The 18,073-nt window shown below is 35.6% G+C and overlaps 1 protein-coding gene across 6 annotated transcripts in view; it reads right to left on the reverse strand.

Annotated features, from left to right (window-relative positions):
- The window catches only part of TRDN (triadin), a 244,482-nt gene that overhangs the window by 181,901 nt on the left and 44,508 nt on the right, over positions 1–18,073 (reverse strand). For all 6 annotated transcript variants that reach the window (XM_074862417.1, XM_074862415.1, XM_074862419.1 and 3 more), the window contains 3 exons: positions 14,215–14,256; positions 7,377–7,514; positions 5,489–5,515 (listed from right to left, as the gene is read on the reverse strand). In XM_074862417.1, coding sequence (XP_074718518.1) covers positions 5,489–5,515; positions 7,377–7,514; positions 14,215–14,256 — 207 coding nt within the window. The remainder of the gene's footprint in view (positions 1–5,488; positions 5,516–7,376; positions 7,515–14,214; positions 14,257–18,073) is intronic.

Consider the following 18,073-nt stretch of genomic DNA (forward strand, 5'->3'; position numbering starts at 1 on the left):
CTAGTCCCATGTTACGTCTGAGATACCGTGTGGTATCTAAGATGGCACCAGCCAGTTTGGTTTATTCACCTGAATCCTGCGCAATATATTTCTAGTGTGTGAAAAGGTTGATGCTCAATTATAAAGAGTTAAAAGTAAAGCTTCTTAAAGTATATAGGACTTTAAGATAACAGATGAGTGGAACTACCTGCTGTTTAAGTAATCATGTGGGAATTTGGGAAAGAAAAATGTTTTCTTCAAAATCTTGTTATGAAACCTAACTGGTTCCAGCAACTTACTGCATGCGTGTTTTGCTTCCTGATGTTAATGTTCATCCCTTCTGTATTCTTGGGTTCATAGAAAGCAGTAGATAGATGACAGCCATGCAAGAACTGTGTCCCTGTTGAATTCAGTGACACCATGGCTCAGGGAGTCCCTGACTGGGGCAAATGTCTAGAGTAGGAAGAATTGTTTTGGGAAATTATCACTATATTTTTAACAGTTCTTATATCCTTCCTGAGGCATCTGCACTGGTCACTCTTGGGCAGCAATAAGGACTTCTGTCCCATCCACTGGGTGAGCTGGACTTTTGGTCTGATCATATATAACCATTCTTATATAACTTAATAGATAAAAACAATCTGGCACACATCATAAATTGCAAGACTGAAATCTTAAGTATTTGTTGATATGTTTTTCTCTACCCTGCCTGAATATCCAAAACAGTTCCTTTAGGCTTATACAGGCCATGACATCAAACCCACTTTCAAATTCAAATTAGCAAAGCCCTTACCAGCCTTCTCGAAGCAGGTTATTCCCACCTCTCCCCTTTCCCAGGAAAAGCTGTCATAGATGTTTTCTTGGTCACTCTTAAAAGGAGGTGTAGGAAATTATTTGGTCTGAGAACCTTCTTTTTTGGGAGCATTTTGTATGTTGTTAGTGCAGAATAATACCCAGATCTGAACGAACAAATAGTTTGTGCTAAATAAATTCTGACTGTCTTAACCCTGGGGTGGAGAGGGGGTTAATGGGAGTGAGTGTCTGGAGTCAGGTCTGGAGGAACTGCACCTTGACCAGAGCAGCTGAGGGTAAGTCAGTGTAACCAACTGTACCCTTAGAAGTTGCCATGTCTTTTAAGAAGAGCATGACGTGTATGTCTTCAGCATATTAATAACCACCCTAATACTCAGGCAACAATATTCTCATTTGAACTGAAGACAGAAGGATAAGGTGCTTTGCCAAAAAGTTTATTTGTAATCAACAAAATTTATTGCAGCCTTTAACAGAAATTTCTGTTGTTTGTGGCCTCTTGTTTTAATCTATGATTTTTTAACTGCTTTTTTCTGAAAAAAATTTTATAACCAAGTAATGAGAATAAGATCATTTCATATAACTATTGTATACATCTTTCTGTCTCATACATAGGCTAACTCACAGAAATTGAGAGATCCATCTCTACCCCGAGGAAATCAAGTTTCTTTTGATTGTTTGTATAGAATAATTTTATGCCAATAATGCATTGGCTGCTTTGAAACAGAAGAAGATGCTACTTTAACATTCAAAACCCACTGCTACGTGTGCACAGCTTGTCAGGTGTACCCTGGCTGGCTAAATGAGGAGTCCATGTTCAGATTTTAAATTTTCAGTTACCCATATGTAAACTGGAGTGAAGTTCCAGAACAGTTTAATAATGACGTTTTTAGCCATGGATGACAATGCTGAACTGTCGGCACTTGCTTATATTTTACAGATCATTATTTCCAATTTTGTGCACCAGGTTTCTCAAGTTTTTTCCAAACTCATAACTCTTGCTGCTAATGTCCACCAAAAAATAATAAATATTTTTTTTCTATAACAATAATTTCTAGTAGAAAGGACTAAAATATGAGAAAACATACAGCTGTCAAATAATTAAATTTGTCTCTAAAGGTTAAACTAACCCTGAAAAATTAAACATTATCAGTCATAGCCATTGTTCTAGAAAGAAATGAAGCCAAAAACATAACAAACTCACGTGAAACAGGTATTAGGCTTTTCAATATCTTTTTGTGAAAATTGTCTGCAGTTTTAGCATGTTGAGAATATGCATTGTTAAAGACTGAGAAGTCCTCTACAGAGTAATCTTTCACTACCTCCTGTTCACTAAAGAACACTTTTTTCCAGACAATATCAAATGTTCACTCTTTTCCAATTATTAAAGATAAATATTACTGATAAGACTTGGACTGGCAAAAATAGTTGCAATAAAAATGACACTCGAGAGGCATTTTCATCCTTTCTAAAGGATTCCAAAACTGGTATTAGTCCTTTTGCATGTACAAGCCTATTGTCATTACTTGTACTTTTATTGTCATTGCTTTCAATTTACATCTCTAGGAAGGTGATCTTTGCTTTCTTTGAGTTCGCAGTTATCATTACACTTTCCTCTTCTTTCTTCATCTACACAGTATCTTTACCACTCCCCTTGTATTTTGGTACCAGCAATCTTATTTTTTCAGTCACTATATTCCATTATAAAGTAAATTTTTTGCTAACATTTTGGCATTCATAAAATCTGCTAGTCAACAAAGCAAAAGACTGAAAGCTTGCCCATACACCAAAAATAGATATGGAGATTTCTCAACAACTCTCAGCCTATTCATGAATACCACAGTAAGTGTGGGTTAGATCCAACACAAATACTTAAAAAAAAAAAGGCACAGCAACCATAATGCACATTTCCAGAGTGAAATTTGAGAGAGGTTTCATGTGAATATGTACAAAAAGTCAAACTGTTCATCTTCTGGAGACAGTAGTAGTGTAATGCACCATCTCACTGGGTCATTTTTTTTTAGAATGTTCAAAAGCCACAAGCATAAGAAACACCTAAAGAAGGATCATTCACAAAGCTTTAGATAACAATGCTGCACAGAGTGGAAGGGACTTTGACGCAGAAATGGTCCTTTATATGAAAACAGAGAATACTCCATAACCTAAAAATTTGGTTCTGATTTTGTGGATCTAACTACTAACATTTTGATACCCAAGAAGTCTCCAAATTAACTTGTATAGCTGGTCCTCCTTTGTGTCCAGCCCTACAGCAGTCACGTGAAAAATACACAGATGCAATGTTTTGTTTCATTTTGGAAAGGTTTTTCTCTGGAGCTTTATATTTCTAGAGCATAGACATGACAACACACATTAGTTAGGCAAAGCTACTCAAAGAGATCTGCACCTTATGCTCAGAGGAACAGATTGTGATGTTTGTGAGAGTGCTACATGCACGAGCTCATCTGAGCCCTTGCCTCACCTCCCAGGGCTTTTCCTTCTGTGCTCATGAGCTTTAGCCCTGGGAGTGAATTTCACTGTGCCTAAGCAGAAAAGCTGTTGACTAGACTTTATCACAGAGCTCTCAGAAAACTTCTGTATAGGGTTAGACCCCAGCAATTCAGCTCCTTGATGTTTACACAATTTTAAGAGAAGTTGGCAAAGAGACGCAGCTCTGAGGAGGTCACAGCTGCCTGTCACTGAGCAGACATGCGCAATACTCTGCACTGGCATTTCTAGGGGACTGGTGGCATCAGGGCACATATATTGTGTTTCTGTAGCACAGAAGGCCATATCCTAGCTGCCAGAATGAAATGGAGACCTCTAGTCATCTGGAGATGATAACAAGTTATTTGAGGATGTTGCTATGTGAAAGTTTACAGCTATACCCAGGAAGGGCCTTAGACCACTTTCTTCATCAGTCCTAGTCAAGAAACAGTTTCTTGCAGGGAGACAGGAATGGGACTCCTTATCCTCTGAAAGATGGAGGTAGAGATCTTGAGCATACATCTGGGAAGTGGAAGAGCCCACTCAAAAGCTACTTTACTGCCCAGGCAGATGAAGTGTGTTTGAGTTTGGACCTTTTCACATCTATGTGGCTGAGTTATCCTGTAAGATACCAGCTCCAGAGGAATCACCAGCTCCTTGTCCATTTCCTTCACACCAAAGATAGAAGACTTTCTCAGGCATTTATCTCCAGAGCAGGGTTGTGAGCTTTGAATACTGAGGAAAACATTTCAATCTGGCAGTTAGATAGTCTGCTCCTTGAATGGAGGACTTCTAGATACAAACAATCATCTCATCACTTCCAACTGACTAATTTAAGTGGCTTCCAACTTATTTTGATGGCTTCTCTGAATTCTATTTCTACAGCCTAATGTCCCAATGCAAATTGTAAGACATGAACATGTCACTGATTATAAAGAAGCAGACATTGCAATGCTGAGCATGGTGTTGTCCATAATGTTTTTATGGATTAAGCCTTCCCAGCAGTGAAGTATCTCCACAGTACTCCCAGCCTGGTCAGCTACATTGGCCTGTGGTGAGTAGACAGCTTCCACCCATGTACCCAGCAACCCTGCCAACAATGTCCTAGAGCTTCAGACTCTGCACCCACTGTAAAATTAACAATGCATTTCTTTCTTTGGGAGAATAGACAGGGCAATGCTGAAACTTTTGCAATTCTTACTGACAGAATAGAGATGTAATGTTTTCCTACACTGTCTATAAGTTTTCTTCAGTCCTAACATGAAGGATTGTCCGCAGAAAGATGAATGGTCCTGATCTTCAAGCCTGTTAATACTTTGGATGCCCTATTAAGACTGACAAAACATGTCATTAAATAAAAGCCTGATCCAGTTCCAGTTAACTTCAGAGAAAACTGAACTGTAATCTCAGCACCAACTGGGGTGATAGATTCCTCATTATGGGCATTTACCTACAGAGAATTTGATGAAAACCAAATTCAGATCGCATAGGTTGGGTTACACATCTTGTTATTATCAAGCTGTGCTCAATCTGGAGAAAAAAACACACCTTACTTTTGAAAAGCTTTATATCCTATCACCAATATCTCAAGCCTTCTAATATAATTTAATTTTGATTTAATAGAAGTTGAACTTAAGTTTTATGTTTCAGCATAACAATTTTAATATTTGAAAAGATTTATATTATAAAACCTACTGGCTTCACTTGTCTGCTTTAAAAACTCAATGATTAATTTTTTTCAGAAGATTTAGAAGTAGTCCTCATTTTAGGGTTCTGTGTTGGCACAAGGTAAAATGTTTTTACAACACCTCACCATTATTTGTCAATAAATATTCTTTCTAAATATTTATATCAATATTATTATTTCTAAAAATTATTTCTATCCAGGAATACACATAACTTATATTGGCATTAATAAGAGTCCCACATGCAGGGCAAGGGCACAAATAATATTTCTGTAATTCTATTGGGTTTTTATGAACATTTTTCAGATTTTCTGGATAATAATGAAACAGTCAAGAATTCTCACAGAGCAACAAACAGTACAGCAACTATTATAACTTGAATTTCTTATTTAATGAGTTTGCTAAAGCACAATTTACAAGATTAGTAGACTGACATGTAACTAATGACAGAATCTATATCACAGATATACTAGTTAATTCTTAAAACAGTTGCAAAATATTTGTTCTCTATAGAAAGGCAACTGACCAACCTTTTTTCAGGGAAGGTTCCACTTCACCTAAACCAGGAGAAAAGAACAAACATCAGAGAAGGGACATCATAATAAAAAAAAAAACAAAACTGGTTTTCTCAAGTTGGCTAGTTTTAATTTAAAAAAATAATCTATTCTTTATATGCTCAATGAAAAGCACTCTATTCTGAGATTCTGGATTTTTCATAACGTATCTCTCTTACCATAGAGGTTTTCCTGGGTCTGGGTTAGATAAATTCAGTGTGCAGTAGTAACCAAGGAAACGTCCAAATCTGTGTTTGTGCTTCTGAATATTAACTTGTGACTACAATTTAAAATTTGCTTGATTTTATGGATGTTTCCATGTTTTGAGGAAAGGCCCAGCAGTTCTGTTTTATCTCCAAATGATAAAAAGTATATGCAGGTTAGCAAGGTTGTAAATCTAGCAATGATTCCAGTGAAATCCAAGGCAAAAAATACTCAATTTCAGTGCAACTATGAGCTCCTGATTGCTGCAGTGTGTCATCCCACCTCCTTGTAGGACATGAAATTTAAAGAAGTTAGCCTGAATGACTGTGGTGAGTGTGCAGCCTCATCTGCACTGACTGCAGTGCACAGTGGGCAGGGAGTTCACATGCACTTAATTTTTATGATATAGCACAGTAAGTTGCATACTGCCTTTTCACACTCCTGGTAGATATTGATGAAATTCCACTTGGGCCAAAGGCTGGTTTCCCAATATTTAGTGACCATTCAGATCTTGAATTTTTGTATGTCAGGTAATTCATGACCTTTCCTACTTGCATTAACACTTACACACTCAAGTATTTGACAGTTTGCAGGTGCTTTGGGAGCTCTGAAGTGATAAAAATGAACACTGTTCAAATTTTAGCAAGCTCTCCATATTTCACCTTTTCTGTTTCTCAACCATATGAGAGACTGGCTTTCTGATAGTTGTAAATCATATCTCAGAATAGGATGCTCAGTTCACAGACTCACATATAACAGCATACCTATCGGTGATAATATAAAAAACTCATGCACACTTTTAAAAGGTAGAAACTTTATAATATTTCAAGTTTATGAACAAACAGGTAGAATTCAGTTTCAGTACATGTTGTTTTTTAATTATATTCTGATATAGCCAAATGGAATATAAAATAAACTACCGTGAAATGAAGTTGTCACTCCTACATTCATCGCTTGTCAAAATGACCAATATGATGTGACATGATGATCCACTACTGCTCTGCTCATATCAAGGAACTACTTTTTTTATAACAGAAGGACAGTAATTTCAAAACTTGAAATGTTAGCAATTTATTTTTCTTTATCATATTATCTCATATTAAGAATGTTACTATAATGGCAGAACCATAATTTCTAGTAAAGGGAATTATTTGCAATATGTCACTGAAAATCCCCTTAGTTCAGCCAAAATGCTATTTTTTCTTTCTTCTTTTTTGTTTCAATATATTGTTCTGTCATCAATATATAAAATAAAAAAGTTTTAAGTTTCTGGGTCTATCTTGTATATTTACCGGGCTTCTTTAGATTCTTGCTGATTAAAAGAAAATAGCTATTGCCACTGTCTGAAGCAATACCCTGATGCATATTTTGGTTGTGGCTTTGAAGTCTTGTATAAATTAGTTCTCTTTACTTCAAGACGTACTAATGGTAATATTTAATTGTGACAGCTTTTCTGTAATGGTACATTAAACATGAGATGAAAGCTAACAAAGAGACCAATTTACTGATTGGAAGAGCCAGTAGATGCTTTATTAACAACAACGTTCACTTTTCATTTTGTTTGACCTTTTTGTCTGTAAGGTTAAAAGCTGAGTAAGCCAACATAATGCATGTAAAACAGCAGTTAGAGCAGTTACAGAAGTCTTTACATTACAAATACCTTCATCACTGTCATCATCATCACTCCATACGATGTCAGACAGTAAAGAAATAAAGCCATAAAGCCAATCAGTGGATTCTTCCAATGTCTCATGAATGATTCTCAGTGGTTCTGTGCTGAGCTTGTTAACAGATCTTCCTGAGTGCAGAGTTTAAAACAAAAACGATTTGAAAAAAATAATACTCCTTCAACGATTAAAGTTAATCTTCATTTTATACAGGAGTAATTATACTACCTCCTTTAACAGAAACAAAGATAGTGAATGTTAATTTTTATTATTCAAGGGTTTGAGGACACGTCTCCTTCCTGTGCAAGTCTGGCATAAACTGTATCCTACTGTACTTGTTCACAGAGTGATTACGGACCCAGTGGATAATTTGGTCTAATACTGCGCTCCAAGTTCTGGCTCTTCTTCTGAGGCTTGGTTGGGCAATGTATAAATATAGATTTGTTTCTACCAAATATTCATCTTTTTAGATAATCTCTTCCTTTGAGCCCATTTTTTTTGTCTGGCTCAAGTCCTCTGCCTATTGATGCCTGATTAAGATTCACTGCTGTCTGTGTCCCACTCCTCCTGTCACAGCTCCTCTTGAGTGCCCTCCTTTACAGAAGTTCTGGCTGAGGAAATTGCTGAGCCTGGCTTAACCACATGCAGGTCATATCATTGCCATGGCGTACATGTAATGGATGGGAAGAAGAAAGCTGAGCATACTCAGGCCAAAATAAGCCTGAGTCCAGAATGAAGGGGAATGCAAATCCAAATTGTGGCACAGAGACAGATACTTTCAAACATGTACTCCTGCGTATCTGGTTCTTCTCTTAAAACTTTTCTAGAGTTTCTTTCACATACACTTGTGCACATCTGCATACTTAACTAGTTCTGGTCTTACTGCTCCTGTAGGCAAGTAATCTAGCAAACAAGGAAGTTGCGCAGTTTAAAGTGATCCACCTTCCTGGGACCTCTAATGGACATGAGGTCCCTGCTCCTCACTGTATCCCCACCCAGGGAGAGGAACCATCAGTGGGTAATACAAGTATACACTTAAAGGCTTTTCCAGTTGTGATTTCACCAGATTTCTCCCTACCCTCTTTATGCTGGCATAGTAGTTCGGAGAAACTTTCTGGCCTCTGACAGAATATTTCTTCTGACTTTTCTATCCAGTAAACTTTTATTTTCTTGAAATCTGTACTAAACACTGCTTAGGAATAGGGACAACTGTCATTCAGTCTATGTTACTGTACTTGAAATGGTGGACTGAATGATTGTCCTTTGTGTGTGAAGGTTTCCCACAAATGTAGACAATTGAAGGTAGATCACAAATATGATTTGAGTTGTTGGCCTAGTCTTGTTCATAGGAATTTCAATAGACATATGTACACTGAATTTAAGAGTATAAAGATGGGAGCCATATCTCTGTTTATCACTATTTTTCTGTATGCAAATATTTTAATAGGAAGTTAAACACAAGTCTCTTCAGAACTACTTCTGGTTGCAGTGTTCTGAGACACAAACCAAATCTTAGCAGTAATCAGAAGTAGTCTCACATGGACTTGCAGGTTACAGACAGGCAAAGTGCAGGTTTGAAGCAACTTCTTTGATGGCAGCAGTATGAACAGTTATTTTCTAAAAGTGCTGTAATGAAATATACAAGTAACTTTATATGAAATATAAATGTATCACTGAATAATTCTTTTTATTTCTAATTAATTGATCTGAAACAGAAAAGTCCAGGCTGATTTTCTATTATTTTACATCTGCTTACTAATAATGTAGACCAAAGAAATATTTTGGTTAGTGTTTTTTTGAAGATTGCATTAGATAGATATATATTACTGAACAATCAGGCACATCAAATAAATTAATCGTGTGCCATGATGAAATGACATAATTGCAAAGAAATATGCATGATCTCTTCATTTAGTGTATTATTGTGTGCACTATTCAGAAAGATTGAGCAGTATAACAGGGAATATTTAAGGCATTTATTTATTTACATCGGTGTCATGCATTGTGATGTAAAGATTTTATTTTTTCATCTGATTTGCCACAAATGCTCTTCTGAAGTGTTTACCAGAAGAATTAATATCTATATTTAGGCTATTAAAAAATAAATGTGCAATCTGAGACCTGATGTCATTTGTACTTTATTCTAATCTAGAGGTGCTAAGGAGTCCAAACAGACTAATAGAATGGACATGGCCAGAGGGGTCTTAGCATAACTGAGGTTTTGATTCACAATCAGGGATGGTTTAACTTTGGACAGCTGCCTTGATTTCCACTCTGGCTATCCTTTCCCCCCTGGTTGGTTAGGGATGGCTCAGTTGCTTTTACAGCCACAGGCTTTTCAGCTGCAGGGACTACAGCTGTAAACTAAACAAGAATTGGTGTCAATTTATTTTAATATACTGGTCTATCAACTAGCAGTTCAAGAACTGCTTCACAGGTAGCAGAGCTGTCCCCCCAGGCAGGCAAGGGAAATGCTCAGAGAAGAGCAAGATCAAGAGCAGAGGAAATTATTTCAACCACCCCAAGGCAAGCCATCTTTGCTGATGAATCAGACCCCTCAACATCATATCCTGGTCTTTAATTCGTAACATCTTCATAGCAAACTATGAAAAGGGATTAGAAATTTTAAGTGTCCAAAGGCGAAATTCTCCAGTCATGCCTACACTAACAGACCTATGTTTCAAATCTTGTTTAACATAGAAAGTTTAGAAAAATCAGTTTGGGGCTGTGTAGAGGACACTTTAGTGGTATTTTCAAAATTAAAATTTGTGTATAAACAGATACTGTGAGATCCACTTGCAGTCTGATGCAAGTGACACAGGCCTGGAAAGTTGTCTCCCTGTGCATAGATCTTCTGATTAACTTCTGCTGTATTTCCTACATTTTTAAAAAGTAGTGCTAACAGTAAGGATGTGTCCTAAAATGTTTAAGAACAGCACACCAGGTAATGCTGAAGTGAAAATTACTACTGATCAAATCCATGCTTTTAGCTCTCCCCACAACTTTGACAATAGCAGGTTCTTTCCCTAGTAGAACAAAACACATAAGAAACAATGGAAATAAAGCAGTTCAGGGGGTAACAAGTGGAGAGAAAGATGTCATTTATCTCACACATATGCAAAGAAAGATAACCATATCCAGAGGATTTTAATACTCTTGCTTCAAGAGTGAAGCTGAGAGAATGCAAATTTTCATAACAAAGTTTGAGCTTGATATTTTGATGTAATATAGATTTTTTTTTCCTATTTACAGATGTCCAGTAAGGGTACAGTATGATGAATTTTTTTACAATACTCTTAGATTCAACACATTCAGACTGGATTAGCTGTCCTTTGTCCAACTTTTCATTTCTTAGCAGACCTTAGAACACAAATTATTTTAAAACTAAGCTCACAATATACATCTCTTGAAAGCATATGTTATGTAGTATGTAATATCTAATTTGTAACTAATATACAAGTATAAAATATAATGAATATATGATATATCTTATAGCATCTATTGTGTTGGAAGTAGAAGAAGCAGGATCTTGAATTTAAACTGTAAAGAGTCTTTATGAATACAGAATATTTCTCAGATAGAGAAGTCTGTGAAGTTCTACCTTTTTCTGAATTTGTAAACAGAGACTGAGTCAATTGTTCCTCTGAGATAATGTAGAAAAATACTAAATGTCTGTCAAAGGAGGAAGGAGGAGAAAGGAAGTGAATGGTTACGCAGCAGGTTAAGATCAGGGAAGAAACATGCAATTAATATTGAAGAATTTTGTTGACAGTATGTAATTTCATTTAATCACAGCTTAAATTCAGATTGTCCTATCTAGCCAAATGTACCTGAAAGCCAGGTGTTGAATCCCTGGTGGTTTTTAGACTCCCTCAAAAGCCAAAGCAGAAAGACATATTGTGACCTTCAGAAGGCAAGTCTCTTGCTTTCCTCTGCATATTTTTTAGGGTTATATGAATAAATTTCCAAAGATGCCCAGCTCTTTCCATTGACTAGGAAGGAAAGGAAGCCTGAAATATTAGTGTGGACATGACACCTTATCTTCATATGACTGAGGTATGTGACATGAATCCTATTAGTGGTGCTGTTTCATATTTAAATCCTTCTTGTCATTGTACACTTTGGCTAAGCACTTGAATTTGTAACTTTACATTCATAATTAATTCCAGGTCAATATGACTATTCACCTCAATAAATTACTTGCATTCCAAAACAGCACTGATACCACCAACAATGCTTTGCTATACATTTTGTCATGGTCTTTTATTACTTGGTAAAGTATAAGAGATATTTTTCAGTTCAGTAAAAGTTCAGCTCTACTTGTGCTTACACTTTCACTCCTGTGAGAATAATTAACAGTTTTGCCTTTTTTTTTTTTTTAGTGAAGTCTTCAAAATTTTAATTCTGAAGTCTCTGGAAAGTGCTGAAAATTGAAAGAGTTAAAGCTGACAGAGAAAGAATCCCAGTCAAATTGAAGGACTTTGTATACTACCTTTCAGCAAAACCTAATTGTAGTAAAACAGCTGAATTTAGTTGGAGAATGTCTGTTACCTGTTGTAGATATCTGCAAGAAAATTTGGAAGCTTGTTTGGATTTTCTTTACTAAACATATGCAAACTTGGTTAAAAAAAATCTTCAATAAATAATTTCAGATGTACTGTAGGTATTAAATACTTCTGAGAACCCCCTGTGTATTTTAAAACTGTCTTTCATGATCATTACATCAAAATTAAACTGCTACAATTCTTTCTAGCTCTCCAGCATTACTGGTACAGAAAGAGTAATTTGATTCAAAATGTCCGAACAAGAATTCTGATGAACTAATTTCTTCAGTTTTGAACTCTCCTTGGCTCGCAATTTTAACTCCAATTGATTTGAAAATAGAATTCATACGTTTAATGGTAATTAATAACTCACACTTAACACAATTCTTTGAAGTCAACCAATGACAGACTTCCAAAGTCCTTCAATCAGTGTTGGGTACATTCTTGGGACAGAAGATAATTTCCATAAACTGACAAAGTCACTTCAACTTCAGTAAAACTGTGGTATTTTGCAAACAGAAAAACCTTTTTTTCATCAGGAATAATAATGGGTCCTTTAACAGTGGCTTTTGGAAATAGGAATTGATTAATCACATGGTATGATTTGTTGTAGCATCTCAAGCAAATCAGGTTATGTTTCATGGTCTGCATCATTTATTCCTGTGAAGTGCACAACAAAAAGTGACTAATTGATTTATCTGTGCAAATCACTTCAGTCATTATTCCAGTCTTAATAATTCTGCCAAGAATGTAGTCTCCTATCAATCATTTTTGCTTGTCAAGTAGTTAAATATATATTGGGAGTTCAATCTACTTTAAAGGGTTTTTTTTTTAATGAATTGAAGTGAATTACTTAATAATTGTTGGATTTTCATCAATTACATATTTTGACTCCAGTGAATTGAATGCAATTAAATTACAAATGATGGTAATTATCTGGAGTAAAGATTGATCTATGAGATATAATCTAATTCATTGATACTGACAAGGTACAGCTGATGAAGACAGAGAATTTCTGTCACGTTTGATAAAATACAAAAGCCTAACTCTAGTTTGTGATAATAAAACATATCCTAGTTATAGTAAAATATTATTTTATAAATGTAGAGATCTGTATTTTAATTTGAAAGTTTATATATTTTTAAGATTTGTTATTAATAATAGTATTTTACTCTGTGGTCTTCTGAATAGTAGAATCTAACAAATAAAACTCAATACACACATAAATCTTTATTGATATTCCAGTTTATCAGCACAGGTGTGCTTAGGTCTTTTCTTCCTATTTCATAGACTAACATTTTTTGTCATGCTTACAGCACTAAGCTTTGGGACAAACTGTGGTGGGTATCACTGAATTATAAGTATAAAAATAATAACTTAATTTTGAATTATATTTAATTAAAAGTATAAAAAAAATGCCAAAGAAAACTCAGACTCAACATTACCCAGTAATTTCCATTTTATAGGTACTTAAATTGTAAATATGAAGATTACAGTCTGCAGTATAAAGCTTCTCTGTCTCTTTCTAATATCAGCCTTAGATAATTATACTGAAGTCAAGTTCATAGATAAAACATCACCTGAAAGTGGACAAATGCATTTTACCCAAAATGAGAACAAAGTAGTTAGAAATTTAGAAAGCCAAATTTAGAAAGCTAAATTTAGTAGCCAAAATTTCGAAAGATATTCACAAAGTCCCACAAAGTGTCAAGTAATTTCAGGTACTTTTGATATAGCCATACACATGGGCAGGAATGTAGGTTTAGGATGGGCTTTACATGTAATTTATATGACTTGATTTGATATCAGCTGAATGATTTGATGGATCAGACCCTAGTTAGGTGATGTTTTCTGAAACATCGAGGTATTTTATTGAAAATAATTTGAAGTTTTGTTTTTTTCCCATTCTAAGGATTCAATTCTCTGACTAAGAACACAGATCTTAACTTCAGATTAAAAAGGCAATGTTGTTAAATAATTGTACAACAGAATTTTTAAAGGGCATTTATGAGGGTAAAATGAGCATCTGTCATCTTGCCACCATTTCCTGTGAATCTCCTGGCTGAAGGCATCTCTTAGCTGACAGATCTATTTCAAGCAAGATGTGGAAATGGGGAGGATGCTATTGCAATGAACGTTGCAGCCCCGGCCAGCCGGAGCTGGGGTTAGCAGAGAAGCAGTGCTGCGGCATCCTGGCACACTGCTCGTGCCCATGCTTTGCTATCACCACCCAGCAGACCGCGGGCACACACGCGTAGTCAGAACACTGCAGGCAGAATGTCTTTACCAGGTGGTAAACAGGGATCATCACAATGTTGTGAATAGGTGGCTATAGCGGATGGTAACAGGATGGACCCCAGAAAGGCCAATGAAAAAAAGGAAGAAACACCATTATTAATAATGAACATCCTCAGCTGTTGCTTGACTAAAGGAAGCAGCTAAGAAGTGAAGTGAGGAGTTATTTAAACTTTGTGAGGCTGCTGTTATGAAGCAGAAATCGGAGTTCATTAAAAAGAAAAACAATATGTTGTAGGTGTGAGATAATACAGTACGAATCAGAGCAATGTAAAAACATGGTTAAATAAGGCACAGGTATTTTCACAAGTTACAAACACATTCTATTGCTGAAAAGAATATATTACATCTAGTTGATTCTAGTAGAATTATTTAGATTTCTTCAACAGAAAATAACCAATGAATTACATTACTGCAATTGTTACTGAAATGAATTACTGGTTTTGTTTGTTTGTTTAAAATTAGAAATTTCACAGACACAATTATGGGCTGGAAATTTGGTTTGTGTTTTGTATCCCATGAAGTGTATTTAAGCATGCAAGACATTTCTCTTCTTAGATCCTTCCCTATTCACTGAGTCAGTTTCTGAAATTTTGTATTTTCAACTTCATGACCTCATGAAGTTTGATCTATCACAGTTTATCATCTTGTATATGCTAGACCATTTGGGATGAATGCAGTACTTGCAACACTGCAGTACTTTATAGACTGTCTTTCTTTCCACTATAAACTCATTTTCTAGGGGTTTATGTCAGCTGTGAGATTTGCTGCAGAGTGAAAAATGGGAAATAAGATGTCATCTGGACAGCCCTTCTTTAAACTGGAACTGGGTTTAAATCCCTTTAATTGTTTTTATTATGGAAAACTGAAAAAAATTGGTTTGTAGGTTTTGAGTATATTAATGGAAATTCCACATAATTTAACTAAGAATTTCATTAAGAAGTTTGAAATGGGTAAGCTGTTTACTCATGCTCTGGATTGACACTTGTAAATACAGTAAAAATTGTATTTCTAAAGACTATAGAACTGTTTTGATAAATTCCAAGGTGAGCACAGCAAGGACCATCACCTTTCCCACATCCCACTCTTTTGTTCTGTGGGAGATATTTCTAGGGCTTTACATGTATGGAAAAACTTTTACCAATTATTTCAATTTGGTGGGACTTTGAAACCCCTCTTGCAACAGGAGACAAAATTATTTGTTCCATTAAGTTTGCTGGTGCTTCAACCTAAGCCAGAAGTGTATTCTTTTTCCTGAAGAAGCGCAAAGGTATTATCAGTTTTAATACTAGTGCATATACTGTCATAAAATACAGTAATAAATATAAGTACACTCTTCTTTTTCAGTTCTTAAAAGTTTCCAGTGAACATGAGCCCAACAGAATGACTATAGTGTGATGATATTCCAGGAGAAAAATGGATGTATATATTCCAAATAATGCTTATCTCACCATGAAAAAAAAAGAAAATAAACCCAGTAGAAAAGACATATGTTGCTGACTTCCATTTCTCTTAACAATGAAACAATCACTCTGCACCTAACAGGTTTTGCACCTTCAGAAGACTGGGAAAAAAATGTCCATGTGTTAATTGTTTGGAGTCCTGTTCTTTACTTTCATGTGTCTTTTTTCTCCAAAATACAGATGTTCATGTGAATATATGGTTCTTAATTTTTTGTTTGTTTGCTTTCCTCTACTGGAGAATATTAATAGGTATATCATCTTGACTACCCAGGACCAGCCAAAAGCTTTCTGTGACCTGAAGACGGTAATAGAAGTGACCACAAGATAAGGCAGGGAAATGGTGAATTCAGACTGTGTTAGTCAGAAGCTGGTGTGGAAGACCCCACAAGAATTTGACCAGATGTTTTGCTATTAACTTAAGGAAAAAAAAATCGTTAAAGAAAATATCTGACTGTAATCTCTGCTGCTTCTTGTGGAGCTGGGAGCTCCGTGCTTCCATGCCTTGTTAGTTCCCCATTCCTGTCATTGACAGGCATTACCTCCACAGAGATCTGTCTTTGCTGCAAGTCTCTAAAAATCCTCTTTAATGGTTGAGCAAAATGAATTATCCACAACAAAGAGTTTGCTCTTTTTTTTTTTTTTAATGAAAGCAGGCATGATAAAATGGCAAGCTCATTGTGCTCTGTGTGTGTTTTGTGTTTTCACTTAGATTATTTTGTGTATAGTTTTGCTTTTCACAGATTTGGTGAGGTTTCATTAGGTTTGATTTAGTCTAGCCTTTAGGTGATGGGCTAAATCACTATCAGTTTACTCTGAATATTGAACACTCTGGATCTGAAATTAAGGTGGTGTTAATTAGCTGTAATTGGTCACAGAGATGGCAGAGAATTCTGAACACTTTATTAGCCCATTAGCAAATGTGGATTCCCGGGCAATCAATCTTTAGGACTAAAATAATCTTAAATTATTTAGTTACATTTACCAATTAAAATATATAATCCAGCTATGTGTACAAGAAATGCATGAAATGCATTAATGAATTATGAAGCCAATTAACAAGGTGTATTTTCTAACACAAAGGGTGGTAGTAAAAACAAACTGTTGCAAGGCACACATCAAAACAAAATCAATCTTCTTCTGCATTTCTGAAAATACTGAGAATGTATAAGAGACCTTCCAAGGCAGTATGCTACTTATTGCATATTCATATGCACTACATACTGCATGAGATTCATAGTTTCTTATCTCAGGCTTTTGTAATGCATGTCACCTTCATACCACATTAGAAATATTTCAGTCTTGTTTATTGTTGTATAATACAACATGATAGGAATGTAAGCTTTCATTTCTTTCCTCAAAGGAAAGAACATAACACACTAAGGCAAAACACTGCAAAATTTAATTTCCTTCTTCTGGGTAGATAGAACAGGGGCGAATCTTTCAGCACTGATCTAATTCTTGTCTAATGCTTTCGTCAAAATCCACTGCCAAAGCTGACTTGCAGATCCTGTGTCTGTCCTAACCTCTGAACAAACTGACACATAACCACCAAGGAGGCACAGCTTTATGCTGTGTGCAACTCATAACACAGGATCCTCCTGTGATATTTTATATCAAAACCAGCACCTCCTGAATACTACAAAGAACTATAGAATTTACAGTAATCATGTTCTGGATGTGTAAAATTACACAAAATATATCTTAAATCTTTCTATGAGTGGAGCTTGAATTTATGTAATCTAACTTCAGCTACCTAAAACCTAAGTGTAATCCACCCTCAGGCTTCCTTGGTTTTAAACGTTCCTTTTCAAACACTGAATAGAGACAGCCCTCCAAAAAGTAATTTACCACATCTGTTTTAGGATGAAACCAAACACCTCATTTTCCTATAGCTACTTCTGGGACAAATTCCATCTTATATAAGTTGTCAAAATGCTCAAACTTGATAGTTTACTTCTAAAAGAGCATGAAACCATAGTAATCAAGAAGAAAAATCTACAGAGGCAACGTGAAGTTTATACTGATAAAACAATACATAAGAGCTAAAATATATATACTCATTATGCCTTTTTGGAATTATTTGCCTTTAAGATAATGAGACCAAAATTGTTAATTATTGAAATAAGAAAACAACGCTTGAGTTCAAGTCTAAATTTAATTCCTACTGTGCTGATGTGTTGTACTTCTACTGAGCTCCATGAATCTCTGTGTAATATAGGTAACTCTTAATTTAGGGCATTACACTTTATTGGCCAGAGGCTAGTAGCTCAGTAGTGTAATCAGGGGGACCAAATCCATGTATATTCCTCAGTCACACAGTTCCCAGTCTGGTTTACTATGTGAAACTGCTCCTGTTTTCTGCTGCAATTGTCCTGTGTGGTACAGTCA

The sequence above is a fragment of the Strix uralensis genome, chromosome 3 (genome assembly GCF_047716275.1).
Source record: "Strix uralensis isolate ZFMK-TIS-50842 chromosome 3, bStrUra1, whole genome shotgun sequence".
Classification (NCBI taxonomy): domain Eukaryota; kingdom Metazoa; phylum Chordata; class Aves; order Strigiformes; family Strigidae; genus Strix; species Strix uralensis.